Source organism: Equus quagga, chromosome 8 (assembly GCF_021613505.1).
Source record: "Equus quagga isolate Etosha38 chromosome 8, UCLA_HA_Equagga_1.0, whole genome shotgun sequence".
NCBI classification, from domain to species: domain Eukaryota; kingdom Metazoa; phylum Chordata; class Mammalia; order Perissodactyla; family Equidae; genus Equus; species Equus quagga.
The window spans coordinates 16,442,816-16,469,234 of NC_060274.1; the positions used below are offsets into that span (position 1 = coordinate 16,442,816).

General features: G+C 41.9%; 1 protein-coding gene across 1 annotated transcript in view; it reads right to left on the reverse strand.

The window, feature by feature from the left end:
- Positions 1–924: 924 nt before the first annotated feature.
- PPP1R14C (protein phosphatase 1 regulatory inhibitor subunit 14C) overlaps positions 925–26,419 on the reverse strand; it is an 88,086-nt gene continuing 62,591 nt past the window's right edge. The window contains exons 2-4 of the mRNA XM_046669735.1: positions 23,119–23,202; positions 21,685–21,717; positions 925–2,514 (exon numbers count right to left, since the gene is read on the reverse strand). Of these exons, the coding sequence (XP_046525691.1) occupies positions 2,440–2,514; positions 21,685–21,717; positions 23,119–23,202 (192 nt within the window). The 3' untranslated portion in view covers positions 925–2,439. The remainder of the gene's footprint in view (positions 2,515–21,684; positions 21,718–23,118; positions 23,203–26,419) is intronic.

The following is a 26,419-nucleotide window of genomic DNA, read 5'->3' on the forward strand; positions in this document are numbered from 1 at the left end:
AGGAGAAAATACATAGAACATCCCAGTTGCCCCAAGGAATTCAGTAGGACTGGACCTTAGTTCAAGGTCAAAAGATGAGGTTGGAGAGGCAGGGACCAATTCCTTGTAAGGAAGGTGGAGAGGGTGGAGTTTTAAGTAGGAGCTAGAGGGGTCACAGCTATCTTTCGAAAGATTATTCTGGCTACTAGGTGGAGACTAGATCAGAGAGAGGCAAGATTGGACATGGGGAGGCCAATTCCAAGATGGTGTCAGCAAGCAAGGCAAGATTTAACAAGGGACAGGTGAGAGGTATTAGTGGAGGAAGGGCGTGGTGATCAAGAGCATGATGGGGCCAGGGATGGGGAGTCGGGGCGGAGGTCCAAGCTTGTGGCTCCTGCACTCAGAGGAAGTCAGACCCCGAGTGAGGGAAAGGAAGGAAAGTGGGGTATGTGTTATGTGGTAGGATCAGAGGCCTTTAGAGGAAAAGTTCATTCTTGTTTCATCTGAAGACCATAAGTTGGGTGGGTCAGGCCTAAGAGAAGTCCTGCAAATTCTGTATTTTTCCATATTCATACGGCACACGGCATTCTAACAATAAATGGAATACCTAATTAATCTGAAATCTTCTTGAGGATTTAGATGGGTAAAAGGGAGTTTTAATTACATGAAAGGAGCATGGCCTGGGAGAGTCTTGGAATAGAAGGCAGTCAAGGCCAGGTGCACAGAGCTTGTCTTTTGTTTCCTTCTCAACCCAGGAATGTGTCCCAAATCTTTGCTTTCACCACCTGACCCAAAGATGCCTCAGGTGAGGGCCAAGATCAAATACCTGAAAACACCTTGAAAATGCAAAGCTATAAATAGGTGTTGGGTACCCTGGTTACAGAGCGTGTGACAAAGGAAAATCATCCTAGTAATGTGTTTTGCAAGGCAAATACGTAAGCAGAGTTGTAAGCAGCTCCATTTATTTGAGTAAATAGCTTGTAAATAAATCATTGGTAAACATTACAAAATTAAATACATTTTCCAAAGCTTGCCAGTATACAGAAAATTCACAAACATAGTTCTTTTAAAAAATAAAATATGTTCAGAGCACCCTTGATATAAAACGCCTGACCCTTGTCCTCTGACAGGGCCACCCAGAGACATCTTACAGTAGGTGGGGTTTCTGTGGGGAGGCAGCAGGGGCTCCTGGAGGAAGGAGAGTTTCTCCTCTGACTTTTTACCCCGCCCACATCCATCTGAATTATGATTCTTCTCCAAGGAGTTGGTATATAACCTCGAGGGGCAGGGCAGGTGCCCCAGACCCAGCTCCAAGCAAGCAGATTGGGGTGCACAACTAGGATCAGGAGCCAGAGTCCTCACCACATGCCACTGAGCAAAGCCAGAAACGCAACCTCCAGCACCGTTACAAACCAGCGAACGTTCCTGTGTCAATGTTCTTGAGAACAGGTGACACTTGCTCATGTCTGTACCGGCTCAACCCTCAGTTCACCTGCTCTGGTCTGATGCTACCCAGGCACAGAAGTGACCAGAATCTACTTCCAGGGAGGAAGAGATCTAATCTGCTAACTTCCTTATGACCTGCTTTCATGGAGAGAGAATAATACACAGTATTTGACTGAAAGCAGAAAACTAATTGCTACACAGTGCTTCCACTCCCATTGCAAAAGACCACTCAAGTAGCGTGGGCGTTTCTCTAGAAATCTGAATAGTTCTTCAAATTAAGGGTTCATTAAACTTTAAAATACCACAAATGAGGCAATAAGGACATGACCTGGCAAAGCATCCCAACTAATGAAATAATATAAAGTCCATAAATAAGCCCTTGACCAACTCAACGTTTTTGTAGTGTAGCTCATGAAAATAAGGGATACACAGAATTCATTCACTTTGGTGCATAAAGTGAATGTTGAAGGTCAGCAGCACTCACATGAAGAATGGCTAGTGGCCTTTTGAAAACACATGTGCTGTGACCTCCAATTAAAGGACGACCACAAGTTTAGTCCACCCATGTGAAATAAAACTCACATCTACATTTAACTTACTCGTGTGTAGATATATACAAGTAAGAGAAATTCCACATGAGGCAAATGTACAACCAAAGAAAAAAGTATTACCAACCAGTTGTAAAAAACCATCATCCCTGTATAGTTATAGTTAGGTCCTAAACCTCTGATTTCTCGAAGAAAATGCTGCCTGGCCCAGCCCATCCTTGGAGGTCTGCCTGGTTTGATAATCCCAGTTGGGCTGAAACCAGAGTAGTGATATCTTTGTTATTAAAATATTACACTAACAAAAACGTTTAAAAACAAAAAAAGGAACGCTCTTCAACTGATGTCTAATAGATGCCCTCCCGCCAAAAAAACGTTGCTCATAACTCTTCTTTAATAAAAGTCTTCGAGAAGTCCAGATCCCAGGGCCCTTGCTTGGTCTCTGGGAGAGTTCCGCCCTGGGCCAGAATTATATGGTCTTCTTCTGCGGGGGGTTCAGTTTTCTCATGCCTCTTATCCGAGACAGCAGCTCCTTGATAAATTCCTAAAAGAGATCAGAAGAAGTTAACATGAGGGGGTCACTCTACTAAAATTGGGATTTAAAAATCTGCTTGAAGTAACTGATGTCATCCGCTATTAATCTTAGCTGATGAGCTTGGTTGGACATGTTAACCCCAACGGGTACAATACAGGAAATTCAGACAAAGGAAGTGTTCAAATTTCACACCACAACGCCTTCTACTGCTATACTACTGTCTTTAGGAGAAAACCAGGCTGCCCTCACTCACTGATATTATCTACTTGGCCCCTGAAGGCACATGTGGTTCACGTAAGTGTTTCTCAACCTTTGATAAACCTTTAACACCTGCATCTCAATCACCCAGGGGACACGCAGAGTCTGACTTAGTAGTTCTGGGTCAGGGCCTGAGAATCTGCATTTCCGGCTAGATGCCAGGTGATGCCAGTGTTAGTCTCAGGACCACACCTGGAACAGCGAGGCTGGGCCGGTGGTACTCAGATTTGAATGTACATCAGCATCGCCCCAGGGACTTATTAAACCACAGAGCGCCGGGCCCCACGCCCAGAGTTTCTGATTCAGTACGGCCGGCGGGGGTGGGGGGCCTGAGAATTTGCTTTACTCATCAGCTCCCACGTTGCTGCTGGTCCCAGGAGCCTGCTGAGAACCACAGGTCTAGAGCACAATGAGTCTTTTGACTGCAAATCATAATTAAAAACACACACAGAGACACACGTTTTACATTTACAATCCAGTACACACAATCACACACCTGAGATACAAATTTAAAGAATGAATACTTGCCCTACCCAATAGACTCTATATTTCTATTCCATTCTAATTTCATTGAAAAGGTCATGCTGGGGGAGACTCACTAAAGTGACCCCCCCACCTGCTCATGGATGAGAACCCAAAGCCCGGAGAACAATCTAGAATGGTTCCATTTATACCATCAGAAATCTTTCACTGCTGCCTTGTGTTTTAAAATATTTGGCTACCAAATAAGTCACATTTATTAGATAATAATAACCTTAGCTTTCTATTTTCTATTTGTCAAAGACAAAGCTGACAGCCAGTCAGACTCTTCCATCAGCAAGTGACAGGTGGTAAATGACAGAACTTAGCAAAAACACTAAGAGACCTTCCTCTCCACTGTGGCCTTCTGGAAACAGCTCTCAGACAATCTCGCCCACCAATCGCAGCCCTTAGCTTGAGCTCCCAGACTAAGCGAACCCTGAAACTACGCTCCAGCTCTCCAACACAAGATTAAATATTTAATATTTTGTTAGCCACAATTTCTTTCCTTTATATAATCTCTTTGCCATTATAAAAGTAACGTGCTTTTTCTAGAAAACACAAACCAGCAATAATTACTCCTCAGAATGAACCACTATTAACACATTTTCTTCTATGAAAATTATTTTAACCTTATTAAGATCATACTATATAAATATATCCTTTTATTTTTACTTAGCCTTATGTCAAAGCTTTTTTGCACAACATTAAAGTCCTAAAAATTAATTTTAATAGTTATATGATCCTTTATAGTATGGATTTCCTACATTCTGCTTAATTCTCTCATCACTGGATATTTGGTAGGTTCACAGCTTTTCAAAATTATAAACAATGCCATAATTAACATCTTTGTGCATAAATCTTTGTCTGCAATTTAGATTATCTCCTTTAGAGAGCTATCCAGAAGTAGGTCAAAGGACAAAAACATATTAATCACCACCATTTCTGACACTTGGACAGAATGGAATATATGAGAAGTAAAATGAGGCCCTATTTTAATTTTCTGAACACTATTTTACCTAATTTAAAGAATCTTCTAGGATGAAATAATGCCCAAGTTTCCCACTTACATTCACTTTTTATTTTGAAAAGTTAAATGCATTTCCTATGGCCCCTTTTAATATGTGGTTTATGCTGCACAATTTCAATTTCATTGTTTTTGGAATCTGTTACTCAAACGACTGCTCTGACAAGTTTCAGCATTTGAGTGTAGATTTCTTTTCCTTATTTCTTATTTTTTTTTAAAGCAAAGGTCAGAATTACAAATGCTATCATTTATCTTGTTAATAACTCTGGTAATTTTTCTGCACTACTTCAATAACATTTTTCATCAAGATCATTATAAAAATAAAGACTAAAATCAAATAAAGAATAACGTACCTTAAACTACGGACCTCTCTTCTTCAAGACAAAAGTAATTTGGTAATTTAAATCAAATTCAAATTTTCTCAAAAAATTCGTCGTGATGTGCATAATCTCAGTGATTAAAAAGTTTAAATAAATAACTCATCTTGTATTTATGATATATTAACATTAATGAAAAACCTAATTTTAAATTTTACGTTAGCATAATTTCTATGTCTATAATGCAATATAGTGTATTGTGCATATTTTAAACTGTTCATTAAAATTTGCATAACGAGATACTTAACTGAGTAAGTCAAAAAAGAGCAAGATCAATATTTATTCTCCAGGAAGAAACTTGACAACACCACTTGCAACAGAAAGATTTTGTTGGTTTCAGATGATTCTCAAAGAACATTCAGGGATCTCTAAGCAAAAATACTGATTGATGGCTCTTGGTTCACGTTACTCAAAAATACTTAAGGTAAGTAACAACATATCCCATTTACTTCCAAAACAGATGACCCAGCCTTGGGTCAGGGACACTAATTTCATCAGAGAAGGGCTGCCCCTTTGAGGAAAGGGGCAACTGAATTGAGACCTGAATTAACAGAGAGAAGCCAGCTTGGAAAAGATCTGGGGGATTGGGTTATGCGCGAATGCAGAGCCATGGAGAAAATAGCAAGACAGCGGGCATTGCTGGTGTAGGAAGGCCAAGGTGAGCATCGGGGGGAGCCATGCTGGAGGTCAGCTCGCCAGGCCGTGTTGGCCACAGTAAGACAAGGAGAGACCATTCTTGGTACAATGGAAAGCCACTGGCGGCTTTTAAGTAGAAGTGAAACATCATCTGATTGAGGTTTTTAAAAGATCCCTTTGGCTGCTGTGCTGTGGAGAATGGGTCTTACGAAGACAAGGATGAAAGAGACAGCAGTCTGCAGCTGCGGCAGCGGTCCAGGCAAGGGATGCGGGAGGCGTAGAGTAAGTTGATGGAAACCGAAATGGAAATCAGGGGGTAAATTTGGGATCCATTTCAGAGGCAGAGCCAACAGACCTCGTTGCTGGACTAAAGGTGGGGGTAGGGTACAGCAGGGAATGGGGACAGGAAGGAGGGAAGGGAATTCACGTCACTGTTCTCATCAGAAGAACACTTGAAGAAAGGTGGGGCCATTTGTTGAAACGGGATAATAGGAGGAAAAAAACCCCAAACAAAATAGATTTACAGATACGAGATGCCTGCTAGACATCTGAGAGGCGATATCAAAGAGACACATAAACATGACTTCGGGTCTCAGCTCATGGCTGAATGCATAAATATGGGCATCACCAACACAGGTCAGTGGCTTTCCACTAAAAAAACAAACAAAAAATTAAAATACCACGTGTGACCCACACATAGTTATAGCAACCTAGTAGAGATACAGGGCTGAAACTAAAGTTTCATGAAAAAATATAACTCTTACTATAGGTAATACTTCTTGATACTTTTGATTCTATCTTATTTTGAAAGAAAAACAGGTCATGACCAGGTAATAGGTTACCACCCATAGTTTACAAACACAACGATCTTCACCCGGGCCGTTCAATACAGTAGCCATTAACCACATGTGGCTATTTAATTTTAGATTAATTAAAATAAATAAAATTTAAAATTTAGTTCCATTGTCACACTAGCCACATTTCAAGTACTCAACAGCCACATATGGCTGGCGGCTACCATATTGGACAACGCAGACAGAGAATATTTCCATTATCTCAGAAAATGTTATTGGACAGCGCAGATAACAAGGCTCTGAATTGCAGGACTAGATGAGATAACTTGGAGGAAAGTGTCAATAGAGAGGAATAGAAGGCCAAAGACCAAAGCCGGAGGCCCTCTGACAAGTGAGGTCTGGTAGAAGTGTTGGAGGCAGCAAAGGAGACTGAAAAAGAGAAACCAGTGAGATACGGGAAATCTCAAGAAGTCAAGAGAAGAAAGTGTTTCTAGAAGGAGGAGGTGCTCAGTGAAGTCAAGTGCTGTAAGAGGTTAAGTCAGTCACAGAGAGAGACAAAGCCATTAGATTGGGAAGAAAGAGGCCATTGTGTCCAGGATGGGAGACACTTTAGCAGAATTGTTGGAACGGAAGTTCCCACCACCAAAAGGTTCCCAGTGTCCTTTTGTTTTGTAAACAGTTTTATTTAAAGTATAACTGCCATGCTATAAACTGCATATATATAAAGTATACAGGGGCTGGCCTTGTTGCCGAGTGGTTTAAGTTCGCGCGCTCTGCTTCGGAGGCCCAGGGTTTCACTGGTTCGAATCCTGGGCGCAGACATAGCACCGCTCATCAGGCCATGCTGAGGTGGCATCCCACATGCCACAACTAGAAGGACACACAACTAAAAATGTACAGCTATGTACCGGGGGGCTTTGGGGAAAAAAGGAAAAGTAAAATCATTAAAAAATAAAAAAATAAATAAAGTATACAACCACCACAAGTGTACCATCTGCACAATCAACATAAAGGACATATCCATTCTTCCAGAAGTTTCTTCATGCCCCTTTGCAATCCCTCTCTCTTCCCCCTGCTCCTCTCATCTGCCACTCATCCCCATTGCCACCTCATGCCACTGATAGATTAATTTGCATTTTTTAGACTTTCATATAAATAGAATCATGACACTAAGTATTTCTTAATCTGGCTTCTTTCACTCAGGATAATAATTTTGAGATTCAGCCATATTGCTGCATGGGTTAATAGTTATTCCTTTTTTTATTGCTGAGTAGCATTCTGTTGCTTAGAAGTACCACATTTTGTTTATCCACTCACCTATTGACAGAAATTTGGGTTGCTTCCAGTTTGGGGCTATTACAAATAAAGTTGCCAAAAAAATTCATACAAAAGTCTTTATATGGAACATGCTTCCATTTCTTTGGGGTGAATAACCCAGGATTGGAATGGCTGAATCATTGATCTATCTGTCTTTACACCAATACCACACTGTCTTGATAAGTATAGATATATAATAAATCCTGAAATCAGGTAATGTTAGTCTGCCAACTTTGTTGATCTTTTTTTTCTGAGCAACATTTCTTATTTTTTTAGTGAAGTCACATTGGTTTGTAACATTATATAAATTTCAAGTGTACGTCACTACATTTTGACTCCTTTATAGACTGCATCATGGTCGCCGCCAAAAGTCTAGTTGCCACGTTGATCTTTTTAAAAACTGTTTTGGATATTCTAGGGCCTTTAAATTTCCTTAAGACCTTTAGAATCAGCTTATAAATTTCTCCAAAAAAAATCTGCTGGGGTTTTGATTGAGATCGCATTAAATCTGTAGATCAATTTGTGGAGAACTGATATTGCAACAAAAATGAATCTTCTCAGCAAGGTGTATAGTTTTCAGGGTACAGATATTGTACTTCTTTTGTTGGATGTATCCCCAAGTATGTAATATTGTCGATGTTATTGTAAATGGTATATCTTTTTTCAATTTCCGATTGTTAATTGCTAGCATATATAGAAATACAATCAATTTTCATATATTTCTCTCAGATCCTGCAAGCTTGTTGAACTCATTTATTAATTCTAGTGGCTTCTTGGTAGACTATACTACATTTTCTACATAGATAATCATGTTGTCTGTGAATAAAGCCAATGTTACTTCTTCCTTTCCAATTCGGATGCCTTTATTTCTTTTTTATTGCCTAAATCTACTGACTAAAAGCTCAAATACAATGTTGAATAAAAATGGTGAGAGTGGACCTCCTGAGCACGAGCTGATCTTAGAGAAAAGCACTCAGTCCTTCATCACTAAGTATGTTACTTGTAGGTTTCTTTACAGATGTTCTTACCAAGTTTAGGAAGTTCCCTTCTATAAGTCGTTGAGAGTTTTTATCAGGAATAGATGTTGGATTTTGTCAAATGCCTTTTCTGCATCTGTTGACATGATCATAGAGGTGTTTTTTTCCCCATGTAGTTTCTTAATATGATGACGTACAAGGTCTCTTTATTTGAGAGCTAAGGGTACCCTGTTTTCCTTCTTTCTTTTTTTTTAAGTTAACACTTTTATTGAGGAATAATTTATGAATAATAAACTGTATCTCTTTAAAAGTCAGAACATTTCCATCACTCCCAAAAGATTTCCTGTCTCCCTTTATGGCTCATCTCCCCTCCATCCACAGCCCCAATTTTCTGTCCATAACTATAAATTATAAACTATAAATTAGTTTGTGTTTTATGTAAATACAATCATTCATTATGTACTTTTTTTGCCTAGCTTCTTTCACTCAACTTAATGATTCTGAGATTCACCAACGTTGCTGTGTGGATGAGCAGCTCATTCCTTTATACTGCTGAGTAGTGTTCCACAGTATGGCTATACCACAAGTTGTGTATCCACACATCTGCTGATGGACATTTAGGTTGTTTTGAGTTTTTGACCTTTGTGCACAAACGTCCTATGCATATACCTGTCCAAGGATTTGTGTGGTCACATTTTTTGTTTCTTTTGGGTAAATGCCTAGCAATGCAATGGCTGAGTTGTATAATTGTATGTTTAACTTTTTATGAAATCCCCAAACAGTTTTCTAAAGTGGCTGTACCATCGTACACTCCCACCAGCAGGATATGAGACTTCTAGTTGTTCTATATCCTTGCCTACTCTTGGTATTGTCAGCCTTTTTAGTTTCTAGCTGTTTTAGAGAGTGTGCATAGATGATAAGATGCTCCTTTTTTTTGAGGAACTTGTCCACTTTCCTTCACATTCTCCACATAAGTCTCTGACCTCTGCTCTTCTCTCCCCTTTGTTGGCCACCCACCTCTGCCCCTGACCAGTTGATTAAATGCTGGCATTTTCCAAAGCTTGGTTCCCAGGCCTCCTCGAGGCACTGTCCCTCAGCTGGCCATTCCCCTCATACTGGGGGCTCTCAGGCCTCTCCAGCTGTGCCTTCACCCCTGAGACCCAGGCCTGTATCTCCTGTGGCTTCTAGGGATCTCCACAGGGATGTCCCATGGGCACATCAGCCTCAAAATGACCAAAAGTGACCTCACTGTTACTTCTCCCCTCCTCAAACCTGCCCCTCACCCTCAGGAATTCACAGTTTCTGTTACTGTGTCCTGAACAAATCATCACAGAGATCCCATTTCTCCCCAAATTAATCTATAAAGTTAATGTAATGCCAATCAAAACACAAATATTTAAGAATAGTCAAGATACTTTGAATAAGCAAATTGTGGGTTCACCTCGCCCTTACTATGAACTGATTATAAAGCCCTGGTAATTGTGACAGTGGGCAGGGATAGACAATAACCAGAAGCAGGTTGTATACATTAGGGAAATTTGATATACAACCCAAGATGGACTAACTGCTCAACAAATGGCACTGGGACAATATGGCGAAGTGGAAAATTAGATCCCTACCTCACGCCATACACAAAAATAAGTTCAAGGTGGTTGAATACCTGGGTATAAAAAGCAAAAGTGAAAAGTTTTAGAACAAAATTTAAGGAGACCATATTTAAGACACTGGAGGAGTAAAAGGTTTCCTAGACAGGATTTTTTAAAAACCACAAGCCATAAGAGATGCTGCTGATCAATTTGACTTCATTAAAATTTAAAACTTCTCTGCACAAAAGGCAATACAAGGGAAAATAACCTCCAGTTTGTGAAAATATATTTGCAACCACACAAATGTCAAAGGATTGTCATCCACAATATATAAAGAACTCACAAATCAACAAGAAAAACACAAACAAGTCAAAAGAAAAGTAGACAGAGGATTTGAAATGGAATTCTCCGAGAGGTAAACATGAACAGCCAATAAGCACACAGAAAAATGGTCCTCATCCTCACCAGCCAGCAGTCAGGAAAAGGTAAATTAAAACAATGAGATGTCATCAAATAGGCAAAAATTTTAAAGGTTGGCAATACCAAGTATGGAGATGATGAGGTTGGAAGGGAATTCTTAAATCTTGCTGGTGGGCATGCAAGCTGGTGTAAACATTTAAGAGCAATTCCATTTCTTGGTCTATTCCTTGGAGAAACTCTTGTACAGAAGGTAACAGGTCAAGAAATTATTTTATTGCACCATTGTCCATAATAGTGAAAAACTGGACATAAATGGGTGTCAACAGAAGAACGGATAAATGTATTGCAGTATATTAATACACAGGAATGCTATCCAGCAATGAAAATGAATGAACTGGAGCCTCCTGTATCAACAAGGATGAATCTCAGAAATCTAATGTTGGGCAAAATAAACAAGCTGAAGAAGAAAACTTGCAAAAGATTATTTATATAGGTATAAAGCATGCAAGATAATCCATGTGCATAGCCCTCCCTCCTGCTTGGTAGCGAGAGTCCCAGTCCTCTGTGTTTTCCTAGCACAGTGCTAAACGTACAAAAGGTGCTCAGCAGAGGTTTGCAAAGTAAATGAATACGCACACGAACCAATTAATTCATACAACTGCGGCGTTAAAGTGAGGCGGTAGACAGAGGAGACGCTGGAATCTTTGTGTATCAACTGGATGAGGGGGTGGAACTGTCCAAAGTATCGACGGGTCCCAGCTCCTGTGGAGGAAGGTTCTAGAGGTTCTCTTTTAAACACTGGAAAACTAGCTGACCTCGGGGAGATAAGAAAGACAAGAAGCATTTGCGGAAGGAGCCTAGGACGCTCGTACACACATGCACACGCGCGTGCGTGCACTTGTGCACACACACACACACACAGAGAAGAGAGAGAGAGAAAAGAAGCAACAGAAAGAAAGAAACACTCCCAGTGACCTTGGAGACTTGACTTCATGTAACACGCAGCCACCTGACTTATGAAACTTCTAGCAAGAAAAAAGGGAAATGAGTGGATCTGGCAAGAGCCGTGAAAACAGAAGGTCCTTCCTCGCTCTGGAGTTTCGGCCGTGTGGCACTGTCACAGGGCATGGCATCGTGGTGGCCATGCTCGACTCCAAGCTCTCGTGCCCTGATCCCTCCTGGGCCCCGTGGCTTTCAGCCTCCACCCCCTCCTGCCTGCTCTGGCCTGAGCCAGAGGCAGCAGATGGACACACATTTGTAATTATCACCGTAGCCGGGCGTCTGGGACCCTTCCCTCGTCACTCAAAGTGATTCATCTGTTACAGTCAGTTGGTGAAACTGCGCTGTTTTAAGGAGGATGGCTCCATGGGAAAGTAGGAAAAGGAGAAACCACAGTATCATTGCAAAGCACTGCTTTGTGCCTAATCAAAGTGCAGTTATGTCATTCTTCCAAGCATTTGGAGTCATTTAAAAAGATAAATAAGATAAACGGATATTACGTGGTGGCCCTTTGATTAGAAGCATTTCCTGACAAAAGGAGCTTTGAAAGAAATGCTTAAAACCGCTGCTCGGTGAACAGCATCGCTAAGCGCAGTACGTGGAATTGTGTGGATCACGCAGGCTCCAATAAAGTGTGCCCCGCAGAACTCTAGATGCTCAATGGCTTGTCCAAAAAATATCATCCACCCCTTACTCAGAGTCCAGGGCAGGGTGAAGAGAGAAACAGCAGGCGAGGATCCTCAAGGCTGGGACCCACGTGGGTCAGTGGTTCCCCTGTATCCTGTCTCCTCTTTGTCACCCCAATCAATGCACTAGTCATTTTCTAAAAAATGTGTATTCACAGGGGCCCTCTGCTCGCGATCCCGAGTCTCATGTCAGATGACACCAAACCAAGTCAACTCGAGCAAGTTTTACAGGACTACCTGGCACTTCTTCCAAAAAGCATGACATTCAACAGATGATGTGGGATTCAGGCAAGGAGTGATCAGGTGGAAGGAGAGAAGAATTTCCAGATCCACTGATGTTCAGATAAGTGAGGGCAATGGAAGGGTCATACGTGCCTCTTTTACAACCTGATGACAACACCTGAGAACTGTCCCAAATGGCAAAATGTCCTCACCCAAAGGACCAGCTAAGCATTTAAAAATCACGCTGTAAACTTTTATAGGCTTGAATATCCAGGTCACACAGGAGGACAAACAGGCAGGCAGTGAAACAGCACTGTCGGACAGGGTGTCCCCAGCCCTGGGTGGCACTGGGACTTGCTCCCTGCAGTCACAGGTGTTCTTCAGCACCACAAGCCCCAACATCACTCATCACTAAAATATTTACTTTGCCCCCTCTTTTTGGGGGTGCGGGAGGGGGGTGTTTATCTTTAGAGAGGTCCATTTGCCGGCAGAGCACACCAGGACAGAAGTTATTTTTCATTATCTGAAAAGAGGCTTATGAATCTGTTATAGGTAAGGGTTTGTGCCTACTGTCGTTACAGTCACTTCTACCAACATAAACTCCTGAAGGTCTTAACTGTATCCGGGTTGGTTTTCCCCCGCTTCTTTAACTTAAAACCATTGACACTATTTTGTCCATTTATTTTCTTGACTATCTGCCTCCTGTAGAGATTAATTTGTTCTGCTGGTGAGAGCAGTTCCATTAATCTATTTAGAGATTCAGACCACTGCTCTTAGACTAATTTATTTTGTACCCAAATTCTCACCTTTATCTGTATGCAGCAGAATAGCTCATTTGCCCTCACCATATGCAGACTTACTGGCATTTAATTCTTCCTTCGGTACTAACAGGTTTCTCAGAATCTGCACACTTAGGATTCAATGTAAAATAAAATCCCCTATAAATAATCCAACCACAGTAAATAATCATGGAGTAAATTCAGCAAAGTTATAATCTCCCACTTTATAATCACTGAGAAAACTAAAGTCATTTCATCAAAGGTCCCATTATCCATGAGGGAGAATATTACTTGCTACAAATACCTGAATCTCTCTGAAATGAAAGAAACCCATTTCCAACCTGTGTGAGATTCTTTAGTGGTTGTGACTCCCTTCGCTAAAGATATAGAAATCCCAGAGTCATGTGTCAAATGGCCTTGAACTCATATTCTTTCTTCTGTCCAGATGAATCTGAACACAAGGAGAGAAGATGGAGCTATTTTTAATACAGGATTGATGAGCTTTAAAAATATGATCATTCCTTCTGAATTTAATGAAAAAAGAAAAGGGCATAAAATCACAATCGATTACTTGAAAATGCCAACCACTTAAAAGTCCACTGCCCATTAAGGCTGGTACCTCCTCCATCACGTCTTTCAAAAAAACAATCATTAACTACAGGGGAAAAGCATCCACAGGCCAAGACCCATGTGGTTCTTCCTATAACAGCATCTCCTTTTTGTTTCCTTATATTATATCACAAGTATCGTTGCTATCATCATTATCATTATTCGCACAGTCATCCTGCTTCCAAGAGCGTGTGGTAAAGAATTGAACCTTGCCCAAAAAGAGGTCTGGGCTTTGCCCTCAGCTCCTGGGAGGTGAGCTCTAAGCCCTTGGAAGGTCCTGCCTGATAAAAGTGTCTTTGTTCACCTGAGGGCCTTGGACCACGCTGGAGTCTAGTTATGTGATTCAGGGGGGGCGCTTTGGGTCATCTGGTAACAGCTCAAGATCCCGAGGGGCTGGAGACTGAGGGCAGCCATGTGGGCAGTCAGCCATGTCTGTGTGACTGAGTCCCAAGAAAAACTCTGGCGTTCCAGGCTCAGGTGAGCTTCCCTGGTTGGCAATCCTCTGCATGTGCATACGGTCACACACCATAGATGAGAGAATTGACAGCATCCATGGCTCCACTGGGAGAGGAGAGCTGGGGGCTCTGTGTTTGGAACTTTCCTGGACTCTGTCCCACGCAGCCCTTCCCTTGGCTGAGTTTAATCTGTAGCCTTTGACTGTACTAAACCAAAACCACGAATATAACAGCTTTCAGTGAGTTCTGTGGGTCCTTCTCAATTATCAAACATGAGTACGGTCTTGGGGACCCCTGATCTTGCAACTGGTGTCAGAAGTGAAGAAGGTGTTGTGGACCGTTCTGTAACTTTGCAAAGAGTGCTGAATAAAGACCAGAAAACAAATGCAGAGTTTTCTCCATGACTGCACGTCCTCAGCAAGCTTAACTAACATTTCTGGGTTGATTTTCCTCAATGAAGACCATCTTAATCAGATTCATATATATTCCCAAGGGGAGCTTGTGCTCACCTAGTAGGAATTCAGAGAAAGGCAGTGAGAAGTAGACAGAGCACAGGATGTGGGCTCAAGTGTGGGTGCAAATGCCAGCTCCAGCACATCCTGGCTCTTTCTTCCTGGGCACAGGAGGCCAGGGGCACAAGGAGCCCTAATGGAAGTGTGTGAGCGACTGGTATACTGGACCAAAATCCTTTTGGCCACTAGGTAAAGATACTCATCTTTCTGGTTAATAAATCTCAATCCTTTATTACTTACTTGGCTAATTACACTAAAATATAATTAGGCTTTCATAGCCAAGGGCTACAACCCCTAAAATATCTTTTTCAGCAATTCCAGTCTTTCTTTGGAAGCTCCCAATTCTCTCACTATTCAGAAACATTGTTCTGAAAGTGACAGCTTTTAAAGGATGCCTTTCAACTCATTATTCTAGCATTCAAGCTCCATTCCTCATCCAAGCCCCAGATTGCTGTCTTTTTTGAGGAAGCCCCATGAGAGACCAGATGAAAAGGCTCCCCAGTGTAGATACTCAGACCCATTGAACTGGAGCGAAATGGAGCTTCCTCGGCCTTCTCTAGCAAGTACAGATCCCCTAACATCACATTCCATTAAGCAATTTGGTTCCTAACTTAGGGAACCACGGGGTGAGCTGACACCATGGCATTTCTGTCCTTTTATTCCTATTTTAATATTCTTTGAGCACTTCAATTCTCACCATAGTTAACCATGGCCTTGTGACAGATTGTTTTAAAGATGCGGGTACATGTTTGCTGCTTTGTCTAAGTCCCTAGATTAGTTACAGGCACACAGATGTTCAGTAAACATTTGTTGAGCAAATGAATAAAGAGCATATAGCAAAGTGCCAAGCCACGTCTCTTCCCATCGCCAACACAGCCTCTCTGTGTTGTCAATAGCCAGTTTATATCGTCTCTCCATGGCAGTCAGCTCAATGAACCTGGGCTCTGAGTACTTCCACGTAAACACAAATTGAACTATATTTTCAACAACAGGTTAAAATGCTAAATGGATAGGGAGCTGATGCGAGCAGGATGAGTTGACAGCGGCCACCACCAAAGCCTGTTAGAAAAGTGAGATGCAGTCACCATGACACCGCAGCAAAAGAAGGAGAGTCTGCCTTTCTCCTGCCAAGACAAAAAGAACAACACGGCAGCCCTGCCTCTCCAAAAACACTGGCCAATTTTTATTTGCAAACCACGATCAGACACCCCTTTCCTGTCCCATCTTGTGGCTATGACATTGCCATGACCTGGGGGATCACTGAGACATGGAACGCTTCTTACCACCTACTCGCAGATCTAGTCATTGGGCATGAATCCCTGATGCATATCAACTTACAGGCTTTGATTGCTAAAATGCTGGGTCATATCACAGCCTCTATTTCCCAAAAATGAAATAAACGCACAGAAAGAAAAATCTGATGTTTATCAGAAAGCAATGTCACAGCCACCTTCCACTATAAAAAGAGATTTTAAAAAGTCCATTGATTGGACTGGAGCTCCCCTAGCAGATGGTAAGACAGATGCCCTCAAGCCCATATTAAATGCATTTTCTGCCCACCATTCCAGTACCTCCCAGTGTGTGCTCCTAAGATTTGAAAATCACGCAAAGTAAGAGTGAGAAACAGGAAAAGAAGCTCCTCTGGGCCTAGCCTCGCTAGCTGGCCCCAATACCCTACCCCTGATTTCTACGTGTCCACTAGGCTGTCGCTACTGGTCATTCAAATCTAAGTAATAACCAAAATAAAATTTCTCCTTTTCTTCTGGCATTATACAGAAACGTCCTTTTTCTGTCCTTAAATCAACTCTATTATAATATCAACTACATCAGAAATGACATTTACTCTGGGGGAAAAAATTAAAAACACCATTCTTACCATCACTTCTAGTCACTCATACATGAGAGTGGTGACCACAATTATATTGCTGTGTTTTGAAGGGTCTAAGTCAGTAAAGATTTATATGTCAAGAGTCCACAGTTTGGAATATGAATCAAAATGGGGAAACACAAGTCCTTTTCTTATTAGTAAGGGATCCACATAGGATGAAACCATGGACCCGAAGTATATGACAGAGAGTGACACACCAAAAACAACATCACTTCTGTGAAATTAGCAGATTCTTTAAAGTCTGCGCTTCAAATTGAATAATTCAAGAACATCATTACTGGTGAATTTAGGCATTTTGCATATTTAATATATAATGGAGAAGCACTACCTTATATAGAAAATGTATTAACTGATAACAATACAGTCTTGCGCTACACAGTGACATTTTGGTCAATGACGGACCACATATATGACAGTGGTCCCATAAGATTAGCACCATATAGCCTAGCTGTATAGTAGGCTACACCATCCAGGTTTGTGATAAGTACACTCTGTGATGTTCACACAATGACGAAATCACCTAAGGATGCATTTCTTGGAACATATTCCCGTCATTAAGCGACACACGACTGTAGTGTCAATCTCATAGCTTTGTTGTGAAGACGAAATGAGTTAATACACGTGATGTACTTAGATCGGTGCCTGGCATGTGCTTAGTAATTATTTATCTATTGTTATTATTGTTACTGTCACTAAAATTACTATCATTGCAAATAATTGTTACTTAAAACCCAGAGAGGTGGTTATTATTACCTCCAGTTTATTGAAGAGGAAATGGAGGCTCAGAGAGGTTGAGTAAATTGCTTAAATTCACACACATTTAGTGCTGGTGCCGCCACAAGACTCTGGACTCGAAGTCCAGGCTTCTTCCTACCACCCACTCTGCCTCTGCAAGGAGACTATAAATAAATGCAGCCGAATCAGCAAAGACGTCTTCTTTAGATTTCTAACCTCAAAGTGGCATAATAATTGTATGTACAATTCTTTTGATCAAAAAGTAGCACCTCCAGAGAAGGCTACCTAAAAAAGAACATCATTAATTTGCAGGCATTTAGTTAAGACAGGACAAAGTCCTTTAATGTCTAAATGTCTTGCAAAGTCAAGTAGCTTAGGAAGACGGGCAGGATGGAAAGAAAAGAGGACATGAGCAGATGTCAGAAACTCAGGGTTGAGTCCTGGTCCCTCTGCGCACTGCTGTGAGGTCTTAGACGCGTTACGCAAACGCTCTACTTCAAGTGATGATTGTGAGGATTAAACAAGATAATGCTTGTTACTGCATGTCAACGAGAGAACTCAGGGAAAATGTAAGCCACTATTTTTATCATCATAATCCAGGAGCCAGTAAAATCTGTTTTTTATTGACATAATAAGCTCAAAGTCAACACTCGCCAATCATTTCCAAGACGATCCTTTAACAGATAGGAACTTGACTGAAATTTCTCAGCATTTTATACCATTTTCATTCCTGGAAACCATGAGCTAAACAAAGAACACGGACATGTTCTCTTGTAAACTCCAGTCTCTTTTCTTTCTTTCTTCCTCTGGAATTCTGAAAACATTCAAATTCTACATCCCTTCAGCTCACAAGCCGCCTTATAGAAACCAGATGAGGAATACTTTTGTCCCAGGGAGGCGAGACCTGCCATGTTCATTTACCTGCATGGCTGTAAACAAGTGTAAATATTGTGCTCCCTGGAGACTGCAAAAACTCGGAGGAGCAGGGGGCTCATGGCAGTCCAACCTTCCCCACCTAAACCACCAAAACATGAATTTCTCCACCTCGGAGGAGAACTGAAGAAAAAGGGAATGATAAAGAGAGTAAAGGGCATGCCTACGCCTGCCAGTCTGGATCCACTCTCAGCAGCAACCCACCCACTCCCACATCACGTGCCAGTTCACGGGTGAGTGAATTGGTGGTGTAAATGGTGGTCTCCCGCCTCCTTCCCATCCCTGCTTCCACAAAGTTTCAAGTCAGACTATCAACCCGCAGGTAGGAGTTCAGAGCATCAAACTCTTAAAAAAAGGACAAATCTCTCCAGAAAAAGGATGTCCAAATAGTGACAGTTTGAGGAGGCCCCCTGCTCCATAGATATACACCACAAAACATCAGATTTGCAACCTGGTCACTCCATAGTGAGGCTCACCAGTGGACAAGCTGTGCTCACACACACAGAGGCCAATCAGCTTACTGGCTCCCAACACTCAAAGACGGATACTGCCAAAAGTCAGTAAAAAGACACAAAAATAGACAGAAAAAAGGTGGGGTTCAGAGAAAACAGAGACAATGCAGATAGCAGAATAATCTTAAAAACAAAAGCAAAGCAAAGAAAAATTTGATTAATATCCTCAAAGAGAGAAAAGAATAAAATGCATCCATGAAATAAGAAGAAACATTAAAACAAAGTGGACAGAGATTTAAAAAGGGCTCTTGGATATTAAAAATAAGATAGCTGAAATTTTAAAATATCAGTAGAAAGGCTAGAAGATAAAGTCAGGGAAATCTGTCAGAAAGCAGAGTAAAAGATCAAAGCGACAGAAAACAAAAGGGAAAAGATAAGAAATTATAGAGTTCCATCCAGAAGAAGTAAATAGCAGGAGAGCCAGAAAAATAGAGTACTGAAGAAGAAATTAATAAAAATAGCAAATAATAAAAGATTTTTTTGGGAAAAACTGAAAGATATAAATCTTCAGACTAAAAGAGCTTATAAAGCACCTAGCGTATGAATAGGAAAAAATCCACACCAGAGCATATCATTGTAAACTTTCAAAATATGGAGATAATCCTAAAAGTTAACCGAAGGGAAAAAAATAGGTTGCATACAAAGGTCTGAGAATGGAAATGGTATCAGGGGCGGGCCCAGCGGCACAGCGGTTAAGTGCACACATTCCGCTTTGGTGGCCCGGAGTTCACCAGTTCAGATCCTCGGTGCGGACATGGCACCACTTGGCAAAGGCCATGCTGTGGTAGGCGTCCCATGTATAAAATAGAGGAAGATGGGCATGGATGTTAGCTCAGGGCCAGTCTTCCTCAGCAAAAAGAGAAAGATTGGCAGTAGTTAGCTCAGGGCTAGTCTTCCTCAAAAAAAAAAAAAAAAAAAGAAAGAAACGGTATCAGACTTCTTAACAATAGAAGTAATATGACAATAGAGTAATGCCTTTAAAATTGAGTTTTAACAATGGATTTTATCCTTGAATTCTACACCATCCAAACTATGGATCAAGATACATTTCCATATATGCAAGGATTCAAAAAATTTACCTTCTATGCCTCCTTAACCAAAAAGCTACTGGATGATGAACTCTAACCAAAATGAGGAAGCCGGGGATTTAAGAAACAAAGTATCTAACACAGGACTGGAGTGAACGGAAATCTCAAGACAGCAGCCACTCAGTAGACCCCAAGAATAACTTCTCCAGATTGTTGCCCAGGGGCTCCAGGAGGCAAGTTGGGGGTGGGGGGAATGGAAATGATGCGTTTGAGCGCACAGAAAATACATTACACATCTGACAAAGATATTGAGAGTTCAACAAAAAATATCAATAGGTACTAGACAAAATAAATGACAAGGTAGTTATCAACTCCAGGAAAAACAAAGGGCTATACGACAAAGAAGCCATGGTCCTGTTCCACTATTTGGCTAGGCAGTGAAAAACATTTGTTTAAATCATAATGTTATTAACCTTGACTACTGATTTAACAAAACATTGTTTTGTTTATTTGTTTATTGAAGATGTAGGGGAATGAATTGTGTGGAGAGTGAGAAAGCTACCAAATTTTCCCTTAAGTCAACAGATGAAAAAAACAGAGTAGTAAGTGCACGTTTAGGAAAAGCAAGGAAACAGCCCTAAGTTTTTGTATAAAAATATATAAAGTATATACCTCTCAGGAGGGGGAGTTGTGGCGAGGGATGGCAAAGACACCACTACTTTTTCTTTACAAGCCTAAAGGTATTTTGGGTTTTCAAAATTATGAATATGTATTACCGTGATAAAAATATGCATTTTAATAACTAAAATTAAAATTAAAAATCTCTATGACTGCAAGATGTAATCAACATAAAGGAAAACTGAAGGGGCCGGCCCAGTGCTGCAGTGGTTAAGTTCACACATTCCACTTTGGTGGCCTGGGGTTTGCCAGTTCAAATCCTGGGTGCAGACATGGCACTGCTCGTCAAGCCATGCTGTGGTAGGCACCCCGTATATAAAGTAGAGGAAGATGGGCATGGATGTTAGCTCAGGGCCAGTCTTCCTCAGCTAAAAAAAAAAAAAAAGAGAGAGAGGAGGATTGGCAGCAGATGTTAGCTCAGCCCTAATCTTCCTCAAAAAAAACATAAAGGAAAACTGGAGATTGTAAGAACAAAGCTCAAACAAGTAACTGGCCTCAGACCAAATGATCATAAAACATCCTAGTCGTTTAAATTTTACACACTTTTAAAAGCCTGCTTTCCTCTCACTTTGTAATTACACCACTTCAAAAAACACAAGTCCTACCACCACTGCTTTGATGTTGCAAACAGATTCCAAAACATCTGATGGCTCTTCTCATTTCTCTGAGTCATCACAGGAACATCTTTTACCAATATTTTCAGAACTGATCAAATCCTTCATTTCTGCATGGTTTGTGCTTTCAGCCATGAGAGTCAACATTAAATGCTTTGGTTTAATCAAACAAATACCCATTGTTGTTTACATTAATATTTATACGCTTGATGAATATCCAAACAAAGCATAAAATTTCTTCTTCCAATAAAGGCATCCATAGAATTGGCTTCAAGCTTTTTAAAAATACATACCGGTACACTAACAGAATGTCGTCTCCACTTATAAAGCTAAAACTTTGACTAAAGTGATTCCAAACCCTCTCATCATTACCTTTGAAATTTGGCTTTTCCATAAAAGCAAGCAACACACTCAACTCCACCAGGTTTCAGTCTTTCAGAAGCAGACATTTATACAAATGAGGGCGTTAGTACTATTCAGAAACATATGCGCTTCACTTATCGATGATAATTGCTACTCGGTATACACAAATCAAACCCAGTTATTGTGGTTTGGCTTTAAAAATAGACAAATTGATTTAACCAAAAGGAATTCACACAAGGAAAAGTGACTGTTTACCTCCGTTGGTTTGTAGCAGTCTATGAGCGCTTCCTAGAATGAAACACACAGGCATTTATTTTAAAATTTAGCATCATTTTAAAAGTGAAACTAAAAATCATTTCATCTTTATAGTATTATTCTAAAATGGTAAATCAAGATCTCACACTGGCTGTCTAGAATCACACTTTATTATTACTGATTATTTGTTGGTCATCTGAAGATACATAAACTTGCACACTTTATGTGCAGGAATGTCATGCAATCTTCAGAATACACACATGCTTACATACACACACACACACTCACACACACCCCTTTCCTTCAGACTGCCAACCTGGTTAATAATAACCCAGATATACTTAAATTGAGGCAGCCCGTGAGAGACGGTGACAATCACACTAGACTCGGAGAGTGGGGAGCCGGGCTGTGACTCAAGCAGAAACCAGCTTGTCACAGCCCTGCAGACTTCAGTGTCCTCGCTGAGAACCAGAGGGGTGACCTCCCCGTAGCTAGAGCCCTTTTCAAGTTTTCAATTTTAAGGAAACTTTTATGTCGTTACGTTTTCAAAAGAACTGGTTCCTGCTTTATTTTTCCTTTGGTAACTTTCATAGTTAGTATGCTAACATCTCCCAACCAAATTCATTAACAAGACATAATCATTACACTGAGACTGGTTGCCACTCAAGGGACGCTGGTAATTAGTAACACATTAAACACATTAATACATTAAAATGTGCCTTTTAATTGCCTTTAGTGATCATTTGCCATTGGTGATAAGCAACAGCCTTTAACAGTAATTATCAGCGAACGTTAAGAACAATGGCAGGTTAAAGGTTAATTGGTTTTAGAAACTGCCAAGTGCAGATTTTAAGATGATAGATTTCATCTCCTGTAGGAGGGAAATAAATATCTTATTGCTCTGGACTAAAGAAACAGGAGACATGCCAACATCCACCGTCGTACGAGAATGCTTATCAGTTGAGCATCCTCTAATAAAGGATATTTTATTAGATAGAATTACATTGCAAACAATCTTATCTAGAAATGAATTTTATGAATGATATAATCCACGACTGGGAGACCAGAGTCCCGGGCTTAGAGACCGGTTCTAGCTTCGCCTCCTCACACTACTGTGGGCCATCACTTCCTTCTCAGCCAAGAGGATCTCCAGAAGCAGAACCAGCCCTTTCTCCCAAGAAGATGAGGCTGGAGAGACTCATCCATAAGGTGCTTGGAGAACTGACTGTAGTCAAGGATGGCTTTCTCATCAGAGACGTTGCTGATGAGGGTGAATACTCACATCCGGTTGCCTTCCTCTCTGCAAACTGCCATTGCTCAAACCGGGGGGGCCAACACTGCCAGAAGGCAGAATCAGGGCATGCCAAGCTCTAGAGACCCAAGTGGATTCAAGCATCCATGCGTGGAAGCTTCCAGATTTTGAAAGCTGCTTACCCGTAGTTTTGAAGCTCTGTCTTCTTCACTGTCTGCATCGAGAAGATCATCAATGTCAATTTCTACCTCTGGCATTTCTTCTTCCTGGGGGGCGAAAGTGAAGGCATTCTATTTAGTGACAAACTACATTGTATCGACACTTTAGTTGAGTTAAATAAATTATTAGATCATCAATTAAGGGAGGTGGACAATTCAGGGGGGAAGGAGAGACCAGGAGGAAGAGGCAGGAGAGGAGGAGAAGCAGGAGAAAGAAAGAAAAACCAGGAAAACAGAAGAAAAAGGAAGCAGAGGAGGGAGGGGAGAAGGAAAGAGAGACAGGAGCTGGGAGCAAAGGAGATTTAAGAGTCACAAAGCAGGAAAAAGTAATATTTTCAAAAATGACAATTTTCCAGTTTCTGGCAGAAAACTGATTATGAGTATACAATGGGGAATTGGCAGGTTCTAGAAAGAGCGGGGAGAGGTGCAGTTTCCCACACTACATCTCCCCTTCTCTCGGTGACTGCCGATCTTCATCTGGGGAGCTGGGCGCCTCCCTTCAGGGCTCCGGGTCTGGGGAAACCCGCTTCCACCACCGGTTTCTGATGTGGACACTTGAGTCCACATCGCCCCACCCAGCCCCAGTTACTGACTCAGGACAGGACCTGTGATCCAGCTGAGGCCAGTGCGGCTCTGGGAAAAGACGCTCTTTCAGCAGGAGCATCCCTGCTTGCTCCTCTGCACTGAGGAAGCACTTAGCCTGGAAACTGCTCGTAGCCATCACGGACCACAAAGGGAGCGAGTCTGATTCATGGTGGGCAGAGTAGGGAGAAATAAGAAAGGAGAGTTCTGGAGAACCTCACTGGGTCAAACATACTCTGAAGCCCCCTACCATTGAGTAAACCCCTTTTATTGTTTCAGCCAGTGTAAGTCGAGTTTAAAAACCAAAGACATCCAACCCAGCAAAGAAGGCAAGAAAGTCCAGCTGGAATGAGGTGAAAGACGTCGCTCATTTGGAATCTGTACTTCCAACGCAAAGTAGATCCTAGCTTCGTCTCGTTTCTCCTGTTACCTGATCTTCCCCATACCTCTGAGAACGTGGAAATAAAAACGAAATTTAAGAGGGACCAGCCCAGTGGCATAGTGGTTAAGTTTGCATGCTCCTCTTAGGTGGCCCAGGGTTTGCGGGTTTGGGCACTGGGTGTGGATCTACACACCACTCATCAAGTCATGCTCCCACATACAACATGGAGGAAGATTGGCAAGGATATTAGCTCAGGGACCATCTTCCTCAAGCAGAAAGAGGAAGATTGGCAACAGATGTTAGCTCAGGGCCAATCTTCCCCACCAAAAAAAAAAAACGCAATTTAAGAGAGTCTATAATTTTGCATTTCGCCTTCCCATTAGGAGTCACCTCAACTCCTCCCAGCCACAGGATGGCCAAGTGTCTGCAGGAGATGGAGAGAGATCTGTGGGGGCCACACCTGTGTGCTCACCTGGCCTTAGTCACTCTGTGCCAGCTGTGTCGTCTGATCTCCAGGGGTAAGTCTGATTTTCTGAGTATTTCCTTTCTAGGAAAATGCATTTACCAGATAATAGTGCTCAATCATTTTTTTTGTCCTGTTCCAACACAAGAGAGGACCCAAGTTTTTTGAGGAAACTGAGGAACATGATACACTACGGTGGAATAATAAAAATATGTAGATTGGTTTCTGCTCCCAGTTCCTGACACAGAGCTCCTAAAACCCTTGTAAACAGGGATGCCAGGAGAATCTTTTGTTCTAACATCTAGTCTTTGACCCCAGTTCCTGACACAGAGCTCCTAAAACCCTTAGAATTTCCCGGGTGATAGGAGCGTCTTTTGTTCTAATGAGGTGACTCTTGGTGGGCTCCCGGATGAGGGGGGGATCACCAGAAAGATCAAGCCATGATTAGAAGCTTGGGACTTTCCACCCCATTTCCCATGCTCTTGGAAGTGGGGAGGGGCTGGAAATGGAGTTTCCTATCGATGAAGCCTCCATAAAAATTCCAATGGCAGGGGGTTCAGGGAACTTCCAGGTTGGTAAACACATCTATAAGCCGTGTACCCCAACTCCACGGGGACAGAAGACCCTGTGCTTGGGACCCTTCCAGACCTCATCCTATGCGTCGCTTCATCTGGCTGTTCATCTGTATCCTTTATTGTATTCTTTGTAATACACTGATAAACATAAGTAATTCCCTAAGTTCTGGGAGCCATTCTAGCAAATTATCGGACCCACGGAAGGGGTTCATGGGAAGACCGGTTTACAGCCCTTGGTCAGAAGTACAGGTTACAACCCGGGACATGTGTTGGCATCTGCAGTGGGGGCAGTCTGGTGGGACAGAGCCCTTAGGCAGCGGGATCTGAGCCCAACTCCAGGCAGAACTGAATTAAATTACAGGACACGCAGCTGGCGTCTAGGAGGACTGCTTGTGTGTGGAAACCCCACATCTGGTGTCGACGTGTTGTGAGTGTGGTAACAGCGTGAGAGTAAACGAGAAAAACAGAAGTGTGATTTTCCTTCTCAACCACCCTCAGTAACACTAGCTCCCGAGGGCAGGTCCTCACCGGGCACAGAGAGTTCCAGAACACCCCTCTGGTGAACCCCGAGTGACTACTCCTGCTCCTGTGGAGAATTTGTTTAGATCCTTTGATTGAGAGCTCAATGGGATAATCGACTACAAAACCAGTAATTATCAATGTGGGTGTTTTAGGCCTCATCTGGGAAGTTCTACCTGATGGAAGAGAAGCTTTATATTCATCAACAGAATTTTTATATTTATACTTTATTAACAGAACTGGCTGATATAGAAATAGGAAGTTTAAATGTTTTTTTTTGTTTTTGAGGAAGATTAGCCCTGAGCTAACATCTGCCGCCAATCCTCCTCTTTTTGCTGAGGAAGACCGGCCCTGAGCTAACATCCATGCCCATCTTCCTCCACTTTATATGTGGGATGCCTGCAACAGCATGGCCTGCCAAGCGGTGCCATGTCTGTACCCGGGATCCGAACCAGGGAACCCCAGGCCGCTGAAGTGGAACAGGCGCACTTAACCGCTGCGCCACTGGGCCAGCCCCAGTTTAAATGTTTGATGAGAATAAGGCTGAAGGGTGACCCTCCTGCCTGCAGGCTCTTCAGCTGGGCATCCTGGGTCACAGGCCAGCTCTGCCACTAACCCACTGTGTGACTCTGGGCTACTTTCTTAACCTCTCTGACCTCAGTTTCCTCACCTATAAAAATGGGAGAGTAAACAACTACTACCTCATAAGGTTGGTGTGTGGATCAAATTAGCTAATTGATATCA